The sequence below is a fragment of the Genypterus blacodes genome, unplaced genomic scaffold (genome assembly GCF_046128005.1).
Source record: "Genypterus blacodes isolate CSIRO-AG114 ecotype Tasmania unplaced genomic scaffold, CSIRO-AGI_Gbla_v1 ptg000067l_1, whole genome shotgun sequence".
Lineage (NCBI taxonomy): Eukaryota > Metazoa > Chordata > Actinopteri > Ophidiiformes > Ophidiidae > Genypterus > Genypterus blacodes.
In genome coordinates, this window is record NW_027466879.1 from 10,748,766 (window position 1) to 10,772,965 (window position 24,200).

At 45.8% G+C, this 24,200-nt stretch overlaps 2 protein-coding genes across 2 annotated transcripts; both read left to right on the forward strand.

Moving 5' to 3' along the window:
- The first annotated feature begins 163 nt into the window (after positions 1-163).
- neto2a (neuropilin (NRP) and tolloid (TLL)-like 2a) lies at positions 164-15,224 on the forward strand. Its single transcript, XM_076155955.1, has 12 exons — positions 164-173; positions 3,922-3,978; positions 4,281-4,424; positions 7,560-7,808; positions 8,461-8,508; positions 8,918-9,045; positions 10,538-10,766; positions 13,054-13,167; positions 13,322-13,452; positions 13,952-14,174; positions 14,274-14,672; positions 14,769-15,224. Exons 1-12 carry the CDS (start codon positions 164-166, stop codon positions 14,855-14,857), a joined length of 1,821 nt encoding a protein of 606 aa, XP_076012070.1. The 3' UTR covers positions 14,858-15,224.
- Positions 15,225-17,808: 2,584 nt separating this feature from the next.
- On the forward strand, positions 17,809-24,026 carry dnaja2a (DnaJ heat shock protein family (Hsp40) member A2a). The gene is made up of 9 exons (XM_076155956.1): positions 17,809-17,957; positions 19,028-19,087; positions 19,635-19,864; positions 20,011-20,091; positions 20,179-20,312; positions 20,431-20,627; positions 21,995-22,139; positions 22,581-22,708; positions 22,976-24,026. The coding sequence occupies exons 1-9, from the start codon at positions 17,880-17,882 to the stop codon at positions 23,162-23,164; spliced, it is 1,242 nt and encodes a 413-aa protein (XP_076012071.1). The 5' UTR covers positions 17,809-17,879; the 3' UTR covers positions 23,165-24,026.
- Positions 24,027-24,200: the final 174 nt, after the last annotated feature.

Sequence of the window (24,200 nt, forward strand, 5' to 3'; positions counted from 1 at the left end):
CTTCTTGGAGCTGGATCTCTGCGTAATGGATTTGCCGCTGTTGGAGGAAAGTTGGATTTTGGACGCACACACACACACACCGGGACCCCCCAACATGGACCGAGTGGGAGGAGGACGCGTTTAGAAAAGGTGTATTTGGGTCGGAATCACACCGGGAGAGGAGATGCACAGAGGTGAGTTCAGCCTTTATTGTACATCTGTGCCGAATTCTCTTCCTCCATCCAGGGCGTGTATTTGGCAGGATGTGGAGCAGGACATTCCACACTAAAGCCACAGACTAGCAGATATTAGATCAATATTCCCTTTTCATTCATTCATTCATTCGTGTTTCAATTCCAACCGACTCCCTCTCCTTCTCTGTCCCTCAGACAGACAGACACATTTGTACCATTACCAATATCGATAGATTACCGACTATAGATTTAGCACAGAAAAAGCCAAACACACGTAGAAGATAATGGTCCCCAGTTCAAAATGATATAAAGGAAGAAAGCTACATGTGGTTCTTCAAACTCATCCTGTGCCGGTGTTGGTTTGGCATTATGGGATGATTTTCCAGAGGGTGCATGTCTCCATATTCCCAATAAAGTCCGTCTGACCGGCTGCATCCACGCGCTCTACATGGAAACACGTTATTATGTCAGAATTTACACACATTTATCACAAACAATCGCGTTTTATGCCAGGATGATCCCGTTTTTGTCGCATCTGCTGCGCACCGCGTGTGTGTGTGTGTGTGTGTGTGTGTGTGTGTGTGTGTGTGTGTGTGTGTTGGTGTGCGCGCGCGTGCGTGTGTGTGCGGGGTGTTCACGCACGCGCACTGCCCCGCACGCACACGCTTGCCACCCAGTGCGCGCGCCGGAACAGCGTACAACGGTGGCACGCGCCGCTCCGACAACACCTGCTGACAGCTTCACAGCTCGCGGCGTTATTACGGGAATTAGTGCCACGCGCCGCTCTGTGCCTCACGAAGCTAAATGAGGCTAAATGTGCGACGACGAGCGAACTCATCTGTATTGTCGTCTTAATTAATATTTAAATGAGGTCTTACACAGCCACAGGTGGGCTTTTATAAGGCTTTTAATAGTAATAATAATAATAACGGGACAATTAGTAGTTGTCACAGTGGTAGGCCGCGTACTTGGTGCATTAGCATTTGCAGCTATAACCGTTTTAAATTCATTAGCTGAATTTCATTTCATTTTGCCGGACAAAACACACACACGCACAGATGTCAAGCCTGGAGTGTCCAACCTCAGCAGCGTAACAGCGTGTGTGTGTGTGTGTGTTTGACAAGAACAGAAAGAGCAGATTAGTGGATTTATACACCGAAGTGATGTGAAATGAAGTGACGTGACCTCGAATCCCCCCCTCCTCTCTCTCTCGGAGAGGGGGGGCAGCTGTACAGAGAGCGGACCTAAAGGAAAACCCTGGCGTTAAAACACGACGCCTTTCATTAGCCGAGCCGAGCTGCACTCAAATGTCCCAACAAAGTGCTGACCTGCTTATTTACATCATACAACATGTATGTTACTGGATTCAGCAAAAAGGTGAGGACTGGGTGAGATGTTCCACTGATGACATGGCAAAAACATGACGCCCTCATAACTTACACAACAACCCTTTTGTCTAATTAATACATGAATGAAACGTTTTCATCTTTGATTCACTTGTTGTCTCTGGAGACTTTGGTACAAATCTGCCAAAGACCTGAGACTTACAGTTATATACTTATTATAATAGAAGGGAGGAAATGTAGAATGAGATCAGATCATGCTGAGCAAAGTTTTATCATCTTCATACTGTCTACAAGATTTGTAGCTATTATTGGTTGGATTTTGTTGCTTTTCAGTTTGGGTGGTCTCACTTTGGTGCTTCTCTCTAAATCAATACGTCTTTCGCACAGGGCTCCAGATGCATAGTGGCCCGGTCTGAGTCTGTGTATATGTGTTTATCTCAAACAGCATAAGTGCAGTTGTGTTGATGGCGGTCGTTTCTGCATGTTCCCCTCTCCCCCCCTCTCCCTCCTCCTCCCTCTCCCCCCCTCTGGCCTCCATCTTTCCCTCACGGGTGCCACTGTGCCATGTGCCAGGCTGGTGCTCACTTCTTAATTTGATGTGCGCTGGGCCAACCTATTACGATCTCAGCGGGGATCACTTCTACGGTGGCTTATCAGAGCGAGACGGTGCAACGTACTCGGCCTCGCTGCGTACATGCGCCACCTAGTTCTGCTGATGTCGTGCTCGTGTTCTTATCAGCGCTGTATGGTCCTCTGTTAATTCTATGTTTAATAGCTATTTTACTGACATTGTAATAGCTACTATAGAGCCGCTACTGTACAACTACTACAAGTACAAGTACACTACTTCTTTGAGTCTAGATGGTAACTCTATCAGCTAACACTCACACTAACCTACTATTACAATCTACTTTAATACAATCTGCATCTACAATAGCGATAAACTCAACTCCTTTGTTTTGTCCCCAACAACTCAAACCCCTGGTTATTAGCATTGGCTACCTGGATTGAAGGTACAAGGGAGAGAGTCAAATGAGAGACACACACACAGGCTCACTCAGGGTTGTGACACAACTATGATTACAAGTCTTAACACACAGGAGAAACTCACCTAATCACTAGAGGACTCAGTAATAAGAACAGGAACAATGTGCAGGACAAATATAACAGCTGCCAAAATGTTACGTCTGTTGCTGCAAGGCCTGCTGGGAGATTTCTCTCACAGAGAATATAGTTTCCTCCAGTATCTTTAATGACCAAACTTTATTTTTTAAAGTTACTGCACTATAAATTTGACTTTTGACATTTTAACTGTGAAAAATACAGCACTCTTATCCACATTGCAAATCATTACTGTTGACATTTGTTTTACTTAAGGTTTAAATGTTTCAATTTGTTCAGTAATTTATGTGTGTGTTCTACCGTTAAATTAACAATTCTTGTACAATTGTGCAGTTACAGTTTTGAACCAAAGCATTTTTACATCATTTAACCGTAATTTCACTGACTAATGCTGATTCTATATGTAGTAACTATCTGTACTTCCATTCAAACTAAACTAACTGCTTTATCCTTACCTGAATGCTTAAAGCCGATTGGTCCAGTACGATACTATTTCTGAATTATAATGGTTGTAAAAACTGCTTGTAAACCAACCGTGTCATGGCCGTCTGGCAGTTTTCACTTTTATATTTCTTTGGTGAATTGATGGGAAGAAACACTGAGAATAGAGCCAGCACGGTGCACACACACACACACAGCCAAACATCAAGAAACTGGCAAGAAACTTTGTAACTTTACACTTTTCTGCCTTGTGCACCACCCTGTGACTCAGTAAACACTAACCAAACTAAACACGTACCTGTATTTGGTAAAGTCACTCACCTCACCAGTTTTGTAGGGTTGACTTTTGCGACAGTAACACAAATGTAAACTGATGACTACAACTCTGCAAAAATGGACATACAGTAGATCTACTTCAAGTTTTAGAGTGAAGTGAAGGTGCAGGTTGTCTGGGGATGTGGCTGAGTGGATCCATATGTGGTCTCCAGCGTGCTTGATAATACAGATGTTAGATCCAGGAGCTAAATCTAGCTCTTTGTCATCTTGTAGTAACACGAAGACAACACCAGTCTTATCTATATGATTGTCATTTCTCTGAGGATTCCCCTCCTGTCCTGTTTAATGTGATTGATTTGTGTTTAATGTCCTGATTCGGTCGGGCTGATTGATCTTACTCATTGATCTTGTGTTTTATTCTCCATTCATCAATGCAGGTTAGAATCATTATTGTAGCTGATCACATACTTATTCTGTAGCAATTTAATGATTTCCAATGTTTTTCCTTTCTGTATCTGGATTATGTCACCTGTAACTAATGTGTATCATCTCTTTCCTTGCAGCCTGGATACTCTTCTTTCTTATAGAAGAGGGATTTGCTCTGGCTCAGAGAACTAAAGGTAAATTACAGATTAAATGCCACTGTTCTGATGTTGTTTTGAAGATATTGTCAGAAACAAGAAAGAACGATTGCAAACTGCATCATGAGTTTCTCCATATTCTAAGGTTTTTTTTTCTGACCTAGTTCCCTCCCCCTTTCATCCATCACTTCACCTTTCTTTCCTCCCTTGTTTATCTTCTGTCTTGTATTTCCCTCCTGTCCTGTCTGTACCCTCCCTCTCCTGCCTCCCCTTCATTCCTTCATTGATTCTGTGACTCAATAACCAATTTGCCTGTCTGTTCTCCGCCTTTCTGCTCTCAGAAACCCCAAGCGATCATGGCGGCCAGCCACAAAACCAGAAGGACTGCGGCACGTGGATCCGCAACATCAACGGCGGGGTGTTCACATCACCAAACTACCCCAACACCTACCCACCTAACAAGGAGTGTGTTTACATCCTGGAAGGTAAAGTCCAGGGCCCCTTCCAACTGGGTGCTTTGTCGTCGGCTCAGTGCTGCTGCCAGAAGAGCTGACACAGATTTCAGCCTTTCAGCATATTGCCTCCCTCAATGAATGCCATTACTCTGACTGACATTGTTTTATATAACCCAGCCCACATCTGATTTCCTGTTCCTTTGCTGGCGGGCAATCAGCCTGACATTTGCCAAATGAGCCATCCTGACTGTGTTTCACTGCGCAGCTATAGCCCTTTTGAAATGATGGAGTGTGGCACATTGTGGGTCGCTCCTGACTTTTGGCCTGACCACAGTGGTGCTATATTAATTTCCATTGGCAGGCGGCCGCAGATGACTTTTCTATCGAGTGAAACACAAAAGCCACCAACATCTGCTGCAGAGGCGAGCTTTGGTGGCGTATTATTGTATCGCAAGCATTCCTGTCACTCCTTTATGTGTATTGGAAGTGTAACATCCATCAGGAATGTGTGGCCTGCTGCACGGGAAACATAATGCAAAGTGTCATTAGCGGCGATGGCAGGATGAAGTCTGGGATATGGGTTGATGTATTTTCATATTAAATTGATTAAGTGTGAGTTAACTGTTTGTCCATAAAGTTAAAGCACTGCCTCTCATGAAATTAGAATTGCAGATGGCACACATGCTTGATAACCTTTCTCACAGTGTTGGGCAGGGGGTTGAGTTTATTTATGGCTCAACGGCTCCCCCTGTGGACAAAACCAGCTCAGAACCAGATGTTGATGAGAAAACCTCTATCACAGACATTCACCAGTGGCTGTATCAGTATCAGTACATTGGAGTGGGTCTAGGAAGCAATGGATGAAACCTATTGTTCACTATAATTTGGTCATGAAAGGACTCAGTCATATTCAGGTCTCGTCCTTAATGTGGAGCCTTTTGTTTGGCCTCTGACAGAGAGAGAGGGAGGGAAAGAGAGAGAGGGAGAGACAGAGGCTACTTTTGGGCATAAATGGCAATCTGGGAAGCTTTGTAATCACACATTGTGGTTGGTGTGAGTCATTGCTGGTGTCTTGCCCTCCGGTGTGTTAGCTCAATAGATTGGAGTTTCCATTGTTCTGTGTCATCCTGTCTCATTTGGGTGTCTCTGTGTGTGTGTGTGTGTGTCTGTCTGAGAGGCAAAGAGGAAGTTCTGTGAGACTAAACACACATGAGCTTCCACATAGGGTGCAACGCGGGCATATGTTCTGTTCATTCAAGCAGAGAGAGAGAGAGGGAAACTGAAAACTCCATCGACAGAAATAGAGACAAATCCCCAGAACATGGAATCTCTTTGGCTTTACTTGGGGGCTGCTTGCTTCCCCCATGCCGGCGATGATTCAGACCCGACCTCCACACCTCGCCCCAGCATCCTAACACACGATGACACATGAACTGACCTTGATGATTACTTCCTGCATGTCTGTCACGTTACTGTTGTTGTTATTTTTAAAGCGCTCTCCTTTCAACATTTTGGATATATTCTGGATTTCCTCCAAATTATAAATTACATTTCATGCGTGTTTGGGATCCTCTGGCTTAAAGGCAGCATGCCGACATCTCAGCCTGTCCTCCCTTTATGTCTGCGAGTGTCTATATTTGTGCATGTGTTGTGTGTTCACAAACTGCACATGTATATTTGCACAACTCTGCTTATATTAGAAAGAAAATTGCAATGCATTCTGTACATTTTGTGTGCACTGATTGGCTCATTCTTCCATTTACTAAACTGAAACGGCACAAAAAGCATCAAGTCGGCCTGAGCTCATTATCTCAAACATCTTTTATCCCTGTGAGGTCTAGGCTAGTTTTTATAGAACTATTTTTCAATGATTGTGGCTTTTATTGGCCACATTTAATATGATACCGTAAAAATACTTTTTTATTTTTGTGTTTATATGTATTGTTACTAACATTATGGAATAATCTTCTTGAATTTTCAAATTATACAATACATTTATTTTTTTAGATTTTCCTCAGTGGCGTGGCTTCTAAAAATGTTTCCTTGGGTTTAGTTTGTCTTGTTTCAAAATATTCTTAAATTGAAAAATAATACATGTTATGACATATGTATGTTAGATATACATTTTAATTCCTGCAATACCAAAAAATTGTAAAATCAATTTAAACAACAAATTTAAGATATTTTGTTGATGAGCTGTGACTTCAGAGGGTTAATTATGTGTCGTTAATCAAATCGTATGATATCGTGAAGCGTTCCCCCGTGCTGTTTTGGGAGAGTGTACATGCTGCTACAGTATGTGGGAGGGATGCAAAGGGGACAGCAGGTCTCTGTGTTGGCTCATGTGGACATGTCCAGTCGTGTGTGTTTAGCTGTGATACTTCCACGGAGCAGAACACAGAAACATAACGGTAAAATCACGCGGACACACGAGTGAAAATGTCGCATGTGTGTGTCCTGTTCACTGAACACCGACGGTTGTGGCGTCAGTGCATGTGGGCAAAAACTAAAATGCAGCAATAGCAGATGTCAGCTAAAGCTCTTTAAACAGCGGCTGTCACATTAAGGCAGGCAGTGCTGTCTGATACCGGCTAATTTGCTGGCAGTCGTCGCAGTTTTGCTAACATTAGTGGGTGATATCACTATCACCAAAGCAAACTAGAACACAAAATGTCTATCTCTTCAAGCGATCAAATTCACTATGTTCTCAAGTTTCCCTGTAGGTGTGATGTGTATGTTGTCAACCCCTATGTACGTTATTTGTATTCTTCAACGTACCTGAGCTGTCTGAGTCTGGTAGTGGGTTTGTTTGTCTCTGAGATGAAAGTACAGCCTAACCAAAGCTCTCACGGCAAAGTGACACAGTTGTTAGTATGCATAATGGATAAAAGTCAGGACGAGACGCAGCCTTGAGGAGAGTCGGAGGGATTATTAAATCTGACAGTTTTTCACCTGCTTTCACCTCTCAAGGTGTGTGTGTGAGAAACCCCAGAATGCAGAAAATCAGGTCACCACTGAGACCAGAATAATGGATGAGTCTCTCTGCTGAAGTGTGTGTGTGTGTGTGATGCCATCCAGATTTGTCTTTATCTGTCAAAAGCAAGATTTAATTTCATATTTTGTCCTCCCCCCACCCATCCCACCTACCCGCCTTTACCCCCAAAGCTCTCCCTAGGCAGAGGATCCAGCTGGCTTTTGATAAGAACTATTACATCGAGCCGTCATTCGAGTGCCGCTTTGATCACATCGAGATCCGCGATGGCCCGTTTGGATTCTCGCCGCTCATCGATCGCTTCTGCGGCGGCAAAAACCCGGGCCTGGTCACATCAACCGGACGTTTCATGTGGATCAAGTTCACCAGCGATGAAGAGCTCGAAGGTCTCGGCTTCCGCATCAAGTACACTTTCATCGCAGGTAGGAGGGCCCCGGCCTTTAACGCCACAGGTTGCCAACGTTTTTGAACTAGATATCACATCTATTTTTGCACAGTGAAATATCAATGACAAGCCACTGACATGCGTTCATTGTTCTTTTGAATCTGCTGCAATAACAGAATTGTCATTGATTTTTATTGCTTTGATTCACGTTTCAGCATCATCTGGCATGCCACCAGGGGGCGCTTCAACTACCCCTTCCGGTGCATGTGTCACAGTTTGAGAATAATGGCTTGAAGTCTATGTATGTCGACTAGAGGGCTGAATCCAGTTAGTCGTGCTTTTACAAATATCCCTAAATCATAAAAGTAACTTCAGATCTCAGAGGAGCAAAGTCGCCGTCTCTCCTCACATAATTTTTCCGACAGCTCCTGCTCTTTATACTCATTACCTGTAAAAGGTTCCTCGACATCAAAGGGTATTTTCCCCAATATCACACTCTTCTATCCCCTGTGCCTCTCAACATCAGAGCATTTGGAATCCAAAACTCGTACATCAGGCGACAGACATTAGCTCCTCTTTCTTCTTTACCCGGCTTACTCCTTAATGGGATCTTATCTTGTGTTCTCTGCAGAGGCAATTTCTGCCGCACAGATCGAGTGTAACGTGCGTTCTGAATCTTATCATTCCAGACCCTGATTTCCATCTGCACGTGGGCGGACTGCTAAACCCCATCCCAGGTAAGCTCCTCGCTGTTCCAGGCCTCTGTGTGATGGTGTTTGAAGAACTCCTGTAGCTTAGCAGAGGCCGTTCATACTTCTGACATGAAAAACCCAGCATGCAAATGTACCCCGAAACACACGTGCATGTACATGGAGGACATGTACATGAAAACTCACACATGCACAGGATCACACACTTGTTTTATCTTTCGGTTTCCTTCCTATCGTTCTGCCTTTGTTCGTCTCCTTCATAATCCTCCGTTCCACTATAAATCCTTTTCCTGCGTGAACTAAAAGCCTCCCTCTCTCCCTCCGTCTGTCTTGCTGCTGCTCTCCTTTCCTCTTCTTCCTCCTTTTCTTTCTCTCTCTCTCCCTTCCTGTATTCTCTCCCTTTTCCCCTGACTCCTCTCCACGTTTCTCCCTGCAGACTGTCAGTTTGAAATCGGTGGCTGGGATGGAGTTATCCGCTCCAGTCAGGTGGAGGAGGAAGACAAAGTGAAGCCTGGAGATGCTCTGGATTGTATCTGGACCATCAGGGCTCCTCCTCAATCTAAGGTGAATATGATCCACCTGTAATAAAAGATCAATCTTGCGTCATGCTCATGTGCAACTTGTTTCAATGATTTGCTTGTTTTTCCGTTAACCACGTAGCGCACCGCTGCTACACACTCTCCAATATCTCCTCTCATGATTGATAAAAAACCCTTCAGTGCCCGGCAGGCTTGTATATTGTGACTTTAATTTAATATAGTTTGCACACGCTTCAGTTATAATCCCTATTAGCAATGCAGAGACACGGAGAGAGGCAGCACGAGCAGCACAGTTATTATTATTTCTTATTTATTTATTTATTTTCAGAGGCGGCCTCTTACAAAGTATTTCCCATCCCCGCGTGACAGCTGAGTGACATCGTCTCATGATTTGTGTGTGACAGATGTCCACATCACAGCCGCAGCCCTCTGACCGGCCTTGATTCACCGCTGATCTGTTTCTCCCTCTTGGCTAAATGAGTCATCGCTACGCTCGCTGGCCACAAACACACTCCAATAAATTCATGCGCATCCATTTGAGTCTAATAAAACACAAGCGGACGTGCCCTGATGAATTATGCATGCTGCCATATAAGCCTAAAGCACGTATATGCAGTTATACACACATTTATGCACTCTGAGTACATAAAGATGAATAGATAAATATAGATCAAATGGATAAAGATGTGCATTTAGTTGTCTCACACACAATTTAGTCCAGACAGTCTGCAGATCTGCATTTAGGAGTAGAAGCAACCTGAGCTGCTGCATCAAAGCAGCTACTTAACTGCTGAACAGGTGTGTGTGTGTGTGTGTGTGTGTGTGTGTGTGTGTGTGTGTGTGTGTGTGTGTGTGTGTGTGTGTGTGTGTGTGTGTTTGTGTGTGTGAATGAAAATATGCTGACATTTTATTTAAGTTTTTGGTCTCGTGTGGCTCAGAGTTGATCAATTCATTGCCTGCGAGGTAAAAAAAAGAAGAAGATTTATTTTGTTTACTGGGCAAGTTTAAATCGAGCCTACTGTAGTGAATGTACTGTGCACCGTAGAGAGGAAGACTGCAGCAGGATCAATCACACATCCAGCAGGATCACTCACATATGCAATAGGATCACTCACATGCTGCAGGATCGTTCATACATGCAGCAGGATGGCATCTCTACCTTATATTCACTTGATTTGCCTCCATTAGCTTACATCATATGCACACATTGCAGAGTGGCAGGTGTTTCTTCTCCTTTGTGTGGGTTGTCTTCCTGTAAGTGTGATTATATGTGGAGTGACGCTGCCTCTAATGAAGTGCTAATGGTGATGAGCTGGTTCGGGCAAAGGCCTCAGAAAATCATCCAATTCCATAGTTGATGTACTGCCAGTTTTTGTACATTTGCCTCCTTACAGTGATTTTTGTACAAGTCTTTATTGTTTTGTAAATAGAAACAACCATAAGGTGAAGTAATAGACACTTCCAATAGTCATTCCTTTGGCTCTAGGCTGATTCTCACACTTCCTGTCTCTCTGCAGATCTACCTGCGCTTCATGGACTACCAGATGGAGCACTCCAATGAGTGCAAGAAGAACTTTGTGGCCGTGTACGACGGCAGCAGCGCCATCGAAAACCTCAAAGCCAAGTTCTGTAGCACGGTGGCCAACGATGTCATGTTGGATAACGGCGTCGGAGTGGTGCGAATGTGGGCTGACGAGAAGAGCCGACTCAGCCGCTTCCGCATGCTCTTCACCTCGTTTGTCGACCGTGAGTGCCAGTTGACTTGATAATCGCTCAGATCTATCCCACACATCATAATGACACTAATATACCGTAGATTTGTAAAAAGAAAAGAGATGCTGACAGACAGAAGGAGATTCCATAGATTCTACGCATCGAATTCAGAGTTTATTGGCCACAGCAGCTCTATTCATCACGCAAAAACCACTGTGTAAAGGCTCTCCTGACCGTAGAGGGCAGATAGAAACTGTGGCGGTGCTGAAAACCGCACAACTAAAACGCCAACAAAGCCACTTTCAGGACAATCTTTATTGCAAATACGACCCCCAACTCCTTGTACTGGCTTACACAAACAGGCTAACTAAGGTGATTATGGTGTCATTGCTTTCCCTGACTTTGCACAGCTCATTATACACTTATTGCTGAGCCCCGTGAGCCGTTGGTGTCATCCTCCTTTAAAAGAGAGAAAATGGGATTCCAGTTTGAGAGTAAACACAAAAGTTTCCTTCTAATAGTTAAGAAACTGCGAAAGTAAAAAAACAAAACGTTTAAACTTTATTCTCAGCAGTTTTTTCCTCACAGCCTCGCCGTTTTATCTCAATCTTCTGTATTTTAGGAGCCATACATCATCACTGCCGTACGCACAATTTATCAACTTTTCGATTACCCTGCCATACGTGGGCAAACACAGAGCAAACAATTGATTTACGACGTCCCGCAGTCTGTCTGCGTCACTCATCGGGAACAGACACTGAAGTGTGATTTCAGCAAAGAAAAAGCTAATTACGCCGCGCCATGTTTAGAGCACAGATATGAGAAAAGCAATTATTTACTCTGCCGTTTTTTAAATAACTGAACGCAACCGAAGACGTACTTTATATGCATGTCACAACAGAACTCTGCCCTGGAAAACACAACAGACCCAAGACGGGGTGTCAGGAATTTACTAGTGTGTTTTGATGACGAAAGAAAATGCTGACAGGGCGGCTAAATGGATCGGTTTGGAGTTATTATTCACGAGTGTTCCCGTTTCTCAAAGGACAAAGAACTTTTAAAACAGATGGCCGTGAAAGGTTGCACATTAAAAGTAGCAGAAATTGCCTCGCAGGAAACAGTTGTTCCGTTAGCGCGCCGTAATATTTCCATTAAATGCCCCGGATAGACTGAAATATTAATTGTACTTACAGAACTCCGGGGTGAATGCTGATGTTGTTTTCATCCGTAAGCCCGTAACGGCTGCAGTCAGAGCTTAATGGCCTCTTAAATGCCGCAAAGGGTGTTTTCTCCCCCTGAGTCCTTAAGACCATTTGGCTCCTCATTAATTCTGATCACACAGTTCATCTCAGAGAAGTCTTATAAGTCTCTGGAACGACTCCCTAACTTTATTTGGTCTGAGTCAGTGGGAAGGTCAGCGAGAGCATTAATCTTTGTCGTCTAATATTTGTTCTGCCTCTCGACGTCGGCGTCATCCGGTAACCTCGCAAACCACAGCACTTGTGTGTGCGTGTGTGTGTGTGAGGCAGAGTGGGGGTGAGAAATATTATTGCCACCCTTTGAAAGCATGCAAATGCATCCCAATGTCACAGGATCCGCCTCCCCACCTTTGCGCCCACTGGGAGATTGACAGGCACTCCTATATACACACCCACACTCAATCATACTAATATACACACCATAGAACATAGACGTGGTGTATTTAAAGCAAAGAAGGGGAGATTTCAAGCTTGATAGTCTACACTTGCAAAAAACGTATGCAAAATATCTGTTGGTCAAGATGCTCTTGAACCTTAAAAGAAGTCGATCCCACTTCCTGTTCCCTCCTTCATGTACAGGTTCCATATGTAAGGAGTGTTTCCTTCATCAGCATAATGATGTCCATGTCCTGTAACCACCATAAACACATAACAGCCTCAAATCCTCTGCAGCAGTCCAGGTTTCTGCGTTCCTCCCACACCCAAAAAAAGCTTCCATCTTTCTGAGTCACACCTCACAGCTTCTGGCCCGCGACTCACTCATGCGTCCATGATCTCCTGAGCCCTGCAGCTAGCCAGCATCCGCCTCCGTTCCTCTCCGTTCTCTGCCGTCTCACGCTGCTCGCCTGGACCATCTGCATCCCACAAAAGGCCCCAAAGCCGTTTCTAGCCCCACCCCCCTTTCTCCCTGCTGCCAGCACCTGCTCTGATCACCTCTTCATGTTCTAACTACCCAACTCTTTTAAGTATTCTTGAAGCAGCACTGTCAGCCATCTATATTTGCTGGTGTCGTTTCTTTGCCATTCCATAATCTCTTTCGTCCTTTTGTCATTTGCCCTCAGCTCCGTGTTCAGCCAGTACGTTCTTCTGCCACAGCAACATGTGTATTAACAACTCCCTGGTGTGCAACGGGGTCCAGAATTGCGTCTACCCCTGGGATGAGAACCACTGCAAAGGTGAGATCAAGGTCGCCCTCCGTTTGGTTCATAGCAGTATGAGCCGGCTAACAGCTGCTGCTCAGGGTTTGTGTTCCGTTTTCATTTTTCTCTGGGATTTCTTCTTCTTCTCTTGCCTCTCTAACACCCTCTCACCTGCTCTCTCCCCCTCCAGAGAAGCGATCCAAGGGACTTTTCCATCAGATCACTAAAACCCACGGCACAGTCATCGGCATCTCATCGGGCATCGTTATGGTTCTCCTCATCATCTCCATTCTGGTCCAGATGAAGCAGCCGAGGAAGAAGGTAGGAGCTTGTCACTCACATTAGTGGTTTGCTACATTAGTAGTAAAGCAAAGACACACCTGCAGTAAGTGAAAGTCGATGGTGTGGTTTAATGTCAGGCCTGAGGGAAACATTAGCAAAGTAAACGAGACCTTAACTTCAAAATCAATCCTTAAATACTCTTACACCGTTATAGACTTATAGACAAATCTATAATGTAGAATCCCAGGAGGCGTTCCTGACTCATAACCTCACATTTCTTTGTAGAGAAACTCAGTGACATGATTCTGTGCAGCTAACCTTCACAGGTCATGTTTCAGAAAGCTGAAACATCTCGCCCACAGACTGAAAATGCAGATCATCGTTTGTGTAATTGGCCGATTATCTATGTTATTAAATTAAATTAAATCATTAAAAGACCAAAAATGAAAGATACAAGTGTTTGTGCGTCTCTGTCATTGTGGTTTTCTTGTGTGTGGTTTGATATTTACGACTCTACCTGCTTTTCTTTCGTGTCAAGGTTGTGGTTCGCCGCCCTGGAGTTTTCAACAAGGCGGGCTTCCAGGAGGTCTTTGACCCGCCGCACTACGAGCTCTTCTCTCTGCGTGACAAGGAGATGTCCTCAGACCTCGCCGACCTGTCAGAGGAGCTTGACAGCTTCCACAAGCTCCGCCGCTCCTCCACCATGTCCCGCTGCGTCCATGAGCACCACTGCGGCTCGCAGGGCTCGGTGGCTGGCGGCGGCGGCGGTGGTGGTGGTGGTGGCGGCGGTGGTGGAGGTGGCGGCGGCGGCGGCGGTGGTGGAGGAGGCGGCGGCGGTGGTGGTGGCGGCTGTGGCAGCAGCGGCAGCATGAAGCACAGCCGCACCACCCTGAGCTCCATGGAGCTGTCCTACCACAACGACTTCTCCAAGCCGCCGCCCATGAAGACGTTCAACTCCTCCACTTACAAGAAGAGCTGCTACGGCTACAAGCAACACGCACAGACTCACGATTGTGACCAGCAGGTCATCGAGGACCGCGTCACAGAGGAGCTACCTTGCGAGATCTACGGGCGTGGTCCAGGAGGAGCGGTGGGAGGAGCCACAGGGGGACTATCAATGGGAGGAGCCACGGCAGGGATTAGCGGAGGAGCCATGGGAGGAGCGGTGGGGATAACGGGCGGAGTGTCACTGGCAGGGGGGGTGGGGATAGCAGGGCCCAGTGGCATCGCTGGGGGCATCGCCGGGGGCATGGGCGGGGGTATGGGCGGGGGCATGGGCGGGGGCATGGGTGGGGGCATGGGCGGAGGCATGGGCGGGGGCATGGGCGGGGGCATGGGCGGTGTGATGGGAGGAGCCTGTGGAACCCTCAGCATCCGTGGCAACAGCGCCCGTAACAGCGCCTCCATAGTGGATCCACAGCGCTCCATGTCTATGGACTTCTAGATGGAGAGGAGGAGGAGGAGAAGAGAGGAAGTGCACACAGGCCTCCCATTTTACTCATCCAGTAGAAGAAAGAGAAAGGAAGAAGAAAGTGAGCGATTCTGTTCTCTGTCCAGACTCCGCTCCCGATGTAACAATGACAGATCTTCTCCTCTCAAAGTCTCATCAGCAGACAAGAGTCCATCGAACCAAAAGAGGAGGATAATGGAGGAGAGGAGTGATTGCATTCTCCTGCAGACAGACAGGCAGGACGTAGAGTAGAAGGTTTCTTACTCAGTTTCTCCTTCCATTACAGTAGACAGACACAAGGAGAAGGCGCTCGCATGAAGACCCAGATCTCTCAATGCTCTCAAGCAGGGAGAGATGAAGACGAGAGGCGAGATGTCTCCCACTGAGTTTTTACATTTATTCACCTGCCATACACAAATATATGATATAGGATATATTGTGTGTCTTCTAATAATTTATGAGTCTTTATTTTTGTCAGTGTACTGTTCTGTTAAAACCAGTATATATCCAGCCTCATAATGTTGCTTGGCTTTTAACTCTTTAATATTTTTCAATTGTTGCTCAGACGATTTTACGAAGATGAGTTACACATGATGAGAGGTGGTGACGATGAGGAGGAGGAGGAGCATGAAGAAGGTGTGGTGCTGATGAAGTATGATGGTGCTGCTGGTGACGCGACTAGGATTCTATAGATTAATGGTTTTTACCTCACACGTTTATAGGAGGTAAACTTACACCGTCTCTCCTCAGGAAGAGCACATGAGTTATTTTGATAAGAAATACAGGAAGAAAAGACAATTCTGCTCTGTGAGCTCTATGGCGTCCTGGATATGATGATCATTTATGGAAGATGAAATATTTGGTTGTGAGACCTGGACTGAATGTGAATACCACCCACCCTTCTCCCTAACCACACCCACCCTTCTCCCTAACCACACCCACCCTGCGGGAAAATGTAATTTCTCTATTTTCTCCATGAACTGAGTGTGTAAAACAAGCACAACCTGTTCCCGCACAGAGACAGACATGTAGCCTATATGGGACTCATTTATGATTTTAACCACTGGTTGTATAATTTCATTCTGTTGAATTAAATGAGAGCTTACTCACCGCCACGCGTAAGCTTTGCCGTTTATTAACATCAAGAAAGGTGGCGGTGGCTCCGCCCACAGGGAGTCCATGAGGTAAGATGTGCTGTGACCTGCAGAGAGGAAGCAGCTGGTGTTCATCATCTCAAGATGTTTGACTGCTGACAAGACAGCTGATGAAATTCCGAGCTGCTTTAGGGGAAATTATTATGGGGGACTACATGAACCTTCAGATGTGCTCCAGGCCAGATTTTGTCTTTACAGCTCTTAAAATCTAATTGATTCATTATGATTAGTTCTACTTCAAAGACCAGGAGGCGATTTAATGCGGAGCAAAACAACAACTTTCATGAATATTAATGAAGTTAATGTTTGTATATCAGTCAGTCAGTCAGTCAGACAGACAGACAGACGGATGTACGGATGGATGGATAGATACATCTGTACCATCGCCATGGGGATCAAAACGTTTTCCTTGCTGTGTTGTTACCGCAATAATCCCCCAGGAGGCGCTGTACGCAGAGCTTCAGCAATGACAGCAGCAGCAGGCCTGATCAAAGAACTAAACTACGGTCTGTTCCACAGCTTTCATATCTGCGAAGGCGTTTGAACCAAAGTCACATGATATCTGAAATGAGGATATCTGCCAAATGAGGTATGTGATGTTTATAGATATTGTAAAATAACTTTTGACTAATAATATCTCAGTTTCAATTAAACTTAGATTTGCACAGCTAAAGGTATGTACAGTTATATTGCAACTAACATTAATATTAATCATTATTATTCATATATTAATGCTTTTGTCAAAAATTAAATTTAGGTTTGTCCCTGAGATTTATGAAACATTGATTTTAGTGCTGACTAGTCAGACATTTGGACATGAATCATGAAATCATAAAATGTTCATTATACATATATAATATATTTCAGTTTGCCCAGTATGTTTACTAAACTGGAGTCGCCATAACTCGTGTATGTGTGTCTCCAACCATCTTCTAATTATCTGCAAGGCCACGTGAGGGATAGATACCAGTTGGTTGTGGTTGGGGGGCAGCATGTTCTCACACCTGTGATCCAATCTTGCTCCTTCAAAGAGGAGAAACACTCCCGTCAGGCAGATTGGGTGTAAGAATGGAAGAGACGGAGAGACCAGGGATGTAGAATTTCTAACCCCACAAGGCCCATAAAAATGAGATAGGCAAATGGAAACCAAACTGGAGTTTGACAAATCCTTCTGTACCGTGTTCCAGTTTGATCTATATTAAGCTGGTAAAGTATCTCAGTCTTGCTGTGGGTCAACTTGAAGGAGACCACATGACTAAAGGTCTGCAATCGTGCTCTCCTCAAGCATAATCTAAAGCAATTGACAGATAGGAGACAATGAACTTCAAAAAGAAAAGTAATTTCAGATCAATATCTTTGTCTTAGAATAATAAAAAAAAAATGCATTAATGCCCGTACGTGCTTAGGTGTTATTTTGTTATTGTTTTGTTATTACTTATTTTGAGTTAGGTCAAACATATTGGTGAAGTTTAAAGAAAACTCTTAAGCTTACTTAAATAATGTCACTACATCAGGCAGCTTGTTACTCGGTATATACAGTATATCCATTTTATATCAAAATGATGCAATGCCGATCAATCTGAATATATTTTATTTTGCCATTTTCAATTCATTAAACGGTCACCAAATGGATTATGGTGTAGTTAATCACACAACTACAATAAACATAAAAAAAAAACTTTTATCAATAATAGTTCAAACAATGATTTATGATTAAATATCAAGTCATAGCAGCGCCGCTAGGGGGCAGCAGCGGCCACATCAACATGTCTTACTGTTCCGGAAATTGAAAGTCGAGGTGAAGAAAACATTTTCACCGGCTCTTTCTCTTTGTCCATCCACCTCCGTGCTGAAGCAACATCATGGCGAATGTTGTCGATACTAAATTATACGACATTCTCGGAGTGTCTCCATCGGCGACAGAAAACGAACTGAAGAAGGTAATTATCCGTTGGGAGGCAGAACAAACCCACACGATTAAATTTACATCTCATCCGCTCCATTTCAGAAGGTTAGAATCGCTACAACCAGGAAACGCGTTGCTATGCGCAACTAGCTTTCACTTGAGCTAGCCGGCCTAGATAACCACTTTCGCGTTGTAACTAACAGCGATTCACTAGTTCAACTGTAACATTTAGCTACAGACAGTCTGTTATTATGATGGTACCCGAACTGGAGCGCTGAGATTCCACACAGTGTACAGAAACTCGAGTTGATAAGTGAGCGTCGTTTTGTTGTAATAATCCATTGACCTCGCCTTAGCTTTAGCCTTTAGCTTCCACACCCGGTACATTATCTGTCCAGAAGCCTGTTTGGTATTAGATGATACAAGCGTGTTTGTCTGAAGTGTTGTTTGTTGGATGTTACGGGAGGATGTTTCGCTCTTTGGATCTTAGTAACGTTGGCGTTTTATTGGGGTCAGTAGTCACCACCGTCACAGGCATCGCTGTTGTGGAGCCGGAGCGCTTTCCTTCACCAACAGGTTTACAGGAGAATGGCGTTACGAAATAGATACATGACTGCTCCTGTATCCAGCTAGCGGCGGCATACAATGCGCTACCCACAACCTTACACGGCTTCACACACTCATCACCGACTACGCAACTACAGCAGCCTATTCTGTCACGTGCGGCTAAGCGCTGTCAGATGTTAGCAACATTGTGTGTTAGCATAAGCGCGTTTACAGTAGCGCGAGCGTTTTCCAGTCATTCGACATTTTGAACAGATAATGCCGGATATAAAACAGTTTTGTGAGTCACTGCGACACTATATTTGTGTTAGTAACTTGACTGAAGCAACACGTTGACGCAGCGACAGTTTTGTTCTTCTGGCGGTTTTTACTGCAGTGTCATGTGGTGGCGTCATGTTTGTCTCTTGCGCTCGATAAGAACAGCAATGAGCTTCAGCTGCCGTCACGTGATGTGTGTGCGCGCGTGTGTGTTGTCATGGACTACTGTAGTAGTTGTGTATGAGAGTGTCGCTGACGTTGTTTGCTTTTGTGTTATCTCAGGCGTACAGGAAACTGGCAAAGGAGTATCACCCTGACAAGAACCCGAACGCTGGAGACAAGGTGAGACTCCTACACACACACACTCACACTGGCTGAATACACACTCCTGACTAACACCCCAACTACAAACACAGTAGTGAAGTGTAATACAAGAACAGAATGAAATGACAAGATAACACACACCCCCTCCCTCCCTCAGTAGGAGGTCTCAGTCTGAGCTCCTTTGGATTGAGCCCAGCAGCAGAGTGTGTGCATGTGTGACATGACTTATTTCCAAGCAATTTAAAGGTCCTCTGTGTCCTATTCAGCTCATCCATTCACATGTACAGAGAGTGAAACCGTCTCGCCTGCACAACGCACTCGAGCGAGTTGGTGAATTTGTTATAAAAGCATAAATCCACAGTTTATTGCTTTTAATGTGTCTTTATTTCCTCTGCGTGTCAAAGACGCGCATGCTGGATCAATTGGGTGCAGTCATAGTGTAAATAGGACGTGTACTATGATGTCATTCTGGCTCAGACGTGTCATTTGCCATAAAAAAAAAATAAAAAAAAAACCCAGTAAACAATGGAGGCTCCCTCTTAGCTGAATCTTTGCCCTCTTTCAGTTCAAAGAGATCAGCTTTGCCTACGATGTGCTGACGAGCCCGGAGAAGAAGGACCTGTACGACCGCTATGGCGAGCAGGGCCTGCGGGAAGGAGGCGGCGGCGGCCCGGGGATGGACGACATCTTCTCCCACATCTTCGGCGGCGGGCTCTTCGGCTTCATGGGCGGCCAGGGGGGTCGCTCGCGTAACGGCGGCCGGAGGCGAGGAGAGGACATGGTCCACCCGCTCAAGTAAGGATAAGGGGACACACACACTATATAACACGGGGAGTCTCCTGCTTCCTGTTTTTGAGAGTGTTTCCTGTTTGCAACCTGCTTGTGGTCCTGATGTTCTCAAACCTTCCCCCCCCCCCCCCCCCCCCCCCCCCCCCACACAGGGTGACGCTGGAAGACCTTTACAACGGGAAAACCACCAAACTTCAACTCAGCAAGAACGTACTGTGTAGCGCTTGTAACGGGTGAGACGCCTTCCCTTTTCAATCTGACACCATGATGTGTGTTTGTTCTCTTTCGTACAATAAATCATCCGTTGTGTGTGTTTGCAGCCAGGGTGGCAAGACGGGCGCTGTACAGAAGTGTGCCACCTGCAGGGGGCGTGGCATGCGCATCATGATCAGACAGCTGGCCCCGGGGATGGTGCAACAGATGCAGTCCGTCTGCACCGACTGCAACGGAGAAGGTAAATGAGCCAGGGTCCAAATAGCGCCTGAGCGTTTTCGCCGACAAACCCCCCCCCCCCCATGTTTGGTGGCGACCTTTTGGTTTGACCGCTCCCTTATACTTCTCCCCCCCAACAGGTGAGGTCATCAGCGAGAAGGACCGCTGTAAAAAATGCGAGGGCAAGAAGGTTATTAAGGAGGTGAAGATCCTGGAGGTGCACGTGGACAAAGGCATGAAGCACGGGCAGAAGATCACCTTCGGGGGCGAGGCGGACCAGGCGCCCGGCGTGGAGCCCGGGGACATCGTCCTCGTCCTGCAGGAGAAGGAGCACGAGGTGAGCAGAGCGGGGACGGGACCTGTGGAAGCCAGAGGTTTTGATTGAAGTTCTGTTCGGATCGTTTTGAGACACACAGCGGTTGTCTCAGCCACACAATGGCGTCTTTCTCTCCGTGCGCTCTCCAAACGCAGTGACAGGACTGCAGTCGTCCAAATGTGATCAAGTTGTAGATTTGTCACAGAATGAGGAAACGGGAAGCAACAGTCTTTAGTCGAGTTTAAGTTGTGCACCATGCGCCTGCAGCCGTTTGCCTTCACCTGTCACCTAAACTGTCAGTACCCAGTTTCATTAGATCACCGGGTTGTTCTGTGCTGTGGGTGACACACACACACACACACACATACACAGAGCTGCTGCTTCGGGCTTTCAGAGCAAAGTGACCAGTTTGCGTCCAGCTGGCGGTGCTTCACATCTCTCCACTCTGAGAGCTGCAGGCCAGCTGGTCCTGACAGCAGCCCGCTGTCAAGGCGAGCTGAGCCTCACAGGACAGACTGACCTGAGATGATTGCTGATAATCGATTATCAAATCTGTATCAAAATAGCGTGCAAGTTGTGATATCTATTTGTATCGACTCGTTTATAGGATGTAGGACACAAATGCATTCATCTGTGTTTTACAGAAGTGTGAGTGTTGCCGTGTTTCCTCCTCCTGCATGTAAACGCGTCTCATGCTGCAGCTCCACTGAGCGATGCAGCGACGCGTTGAGCTTCCTGCTGTGTCGACGCTCTCACAGGCGCCGGTGGATCAGAGAAACGCTCTCACCTCGCCCATTTTATGTTCCTGTCGGGCCTGCTTGGATTTTAAGTCTCTCTAAAAATGTTGCTCTCTCTGTGGTCTAACACACACACACACACGTACTGTTGTGCAGCGGTATCCAGACGTCGTTCCTCCGGCTCGCTGTGCCGCCCCCCCCCCCCCCCCGCCCACCTGTGTTGTGTCTCCTCAGCGATCGGCTCTGATGCAAACTGTGACGTAATCTATAATCGATGCATAACTCCGGGTCTGGCCACACTCACAGTCCCAGCAGCAGAGACGCCCGGCCTGCTGATGGAATTGCTGCTTTTTTTAAACCAGGAGATTCTGTGTCATTGTCATTATTTTAGGCGCCACCTTGACTGCCCGACTGTAAAGATGGCAGAGATGATGCACGAGGCCGTTAGACTCCTCTGCCTGACGGGCTGCGCCTCACAGCATCAGGCTGTTTTTCATGTCGCCCGCTCTGCTGATGTGACAAAAGTTTAAAGTCTGCGTCCCCGTGGCTTCTGTTAATGCTGCGTCTCTCACACACACACACACACACACACACACCCACTGTTCAGTCTGCAGGATGCACACAAACCTCTCTCTCCGTCTCATTTTGCAGACATACAGGCGAGACGGCAAAGATCTGTTCATGAACCACAAGATCGGCCTGGTGGAGGCGCTGTGCGGCTTCCACTTCATGCTGAAACACTTAGACAGCAGACAGATTGTTGTCAAATACCCTGCAGGCAAAGTCATTGAGCCAGGTAACCACGCCTCTCTCACACACACTTACACATCAAGTCACCAAGCAAACATGGTTCACTCACAGACCTGGTCCCTCTCATGTTTGATCACATCAATCATCAGATTCTACTCATTCACAGCAGAGGACTTAACATCGTGTGAAGTGGTGGAATCTTTCACACGTGTAACCATCTTATTGTTGAGTGTGTGTAGATACATAAGCCGTGTGTGTGTGTGTGTGTGTGTGTGTGTGTGTGTGTGTGTGTGTGTGTGTGTGTGTGTGTGTGTGTGTGTGTGTGTGTGTGTGTGTGTGTGTGTGTGTGTGTGTGTGTGTGTGTGTGTGTGTGTGTGTGTGTGTGTGTGTGTGTGTGTGTGTGTGTGTGTGTGTGTGTGTGTGTGTGTGTGTGTGTGTGTGTGTGTCTGGTGATGTACGGGTTGTTAATGCTCTGCGTCTCTCCCAGGCTCTGTCAGGGTGGTGCGGGGGGAGGGGATGCCACAGTACCGAAACCCTTTTGAGAAAGGAGATCTATACGTGAAGTTTGATGTCCAGTTCCCTAGCAACAACTGGATCAGCCCAGAGAAACTTGTGGTACGTATATGTGAATATTTATGAATATGTCAACACAGCATTAGACTTGGATTGACACCAGGATAAATCGGCACTCGGCTTGGAATGACATGAAGTAGGTGTTACATTCAAATGATTTACCTTTAACAGTACTTTAGCACAATATGAAATGGTTTGTTCTTGTGTGTATACATACACACACACCAAAGTGTTTCCCTACCCTGTGATTAAAGTACATTTAGTCTGTCCATCCTAAGCCGTGACGTGCTGATTGTTCCCCGTGTGCAGGAGCTGGAGGACATGCTTCCCTCACGGTCCGAGCCGCCCATCATCACCGGAGACACGGAGGAGGTGGACCTGCAGGATTACGACGCCAACCAGGGCTCGTCCTCAGGCGGGCGCAGAGAGGCCTACAACGACAGCTCAGACGAGGAGGGGGGCCACCACGGGACGGGAGTGCAGTGCGCCCACCAATAGCCTATTTTGCACACACACAGATACGCACACAAACACACACATACACACACACACAAAACCCACATTGTGCTTGCTGAGTTGCAGAGCAAAGGAGCAGGTAGGTCAGTCTGAAGGGGGGTTGGTAGACACACAGATCAGATACGAGACTCTATACTGGCAAAGCTGGCACGCGTCACAATGTTGAATGCTGTTACGCTTGGTTCGGTCGATCCGGAACCAAAGAACTCGACTCTTTCGCGTCAGCAGACTCGTCTCACTGCATCTCAGACGGATACAGATGCGCCCAACAGCAACCACATGTACAAGTAATCAAAGTTCTATGAAGGGTCTAGAGGCGCGTTGCTCCGTTTAATGCCAGTGAGGACTGTGGTGGAACTCCAGAACGGAATGTTATCTTGTTTGCTCCTTGTGTGTGACTTGCATTTTGTTTTCATAGTATTTACAACAATTAATTTAAAAAAAACTAACCGATGTGCATATACAGAAATATGGCTGAGCAATGTGACGTGCAGAACCCTGGACTCATGGAAACATGGTCTCATTCACTCAGCGCCACTTTTAGGATCTTTGTCAGATTTGTACTGCTCTGTTTTCTTTGTAGGTTTTTTATTTGTTTTCCTTTTCTTTATATTTTAAATTCCAAAAGAAATTGATTGTGTATATAATCATTCAGCTGGTTGTATTCAGAGTTGTGTAAGTTTAAGATTTGAAAAATTAAAAAATGACACCTAAATGATAGCTCGACCTGTGCTGAGACCATGTGCATGTGGAAAAGCTTTGGTTCCTGCACAAACATCAGATAAAGCAGCACACCTCTGAAGAAAATGTTTATGAAGTTGTTGAATAAACTGATAAATATGTACACTTCCTGTTCCGTCGTTTTTGTTTAGCAGTCCACATCACGTTTGTTACTTTTGTTTCCTAAGACACATATATGTTCGTGTAGTGTCAGAGTGTGGAGGTCTAAGCGTGGAACACCGGGTTGCTGTGATTTGCAGGCTACAATCACAATAATCACCTTATTTTGAAAGGTATG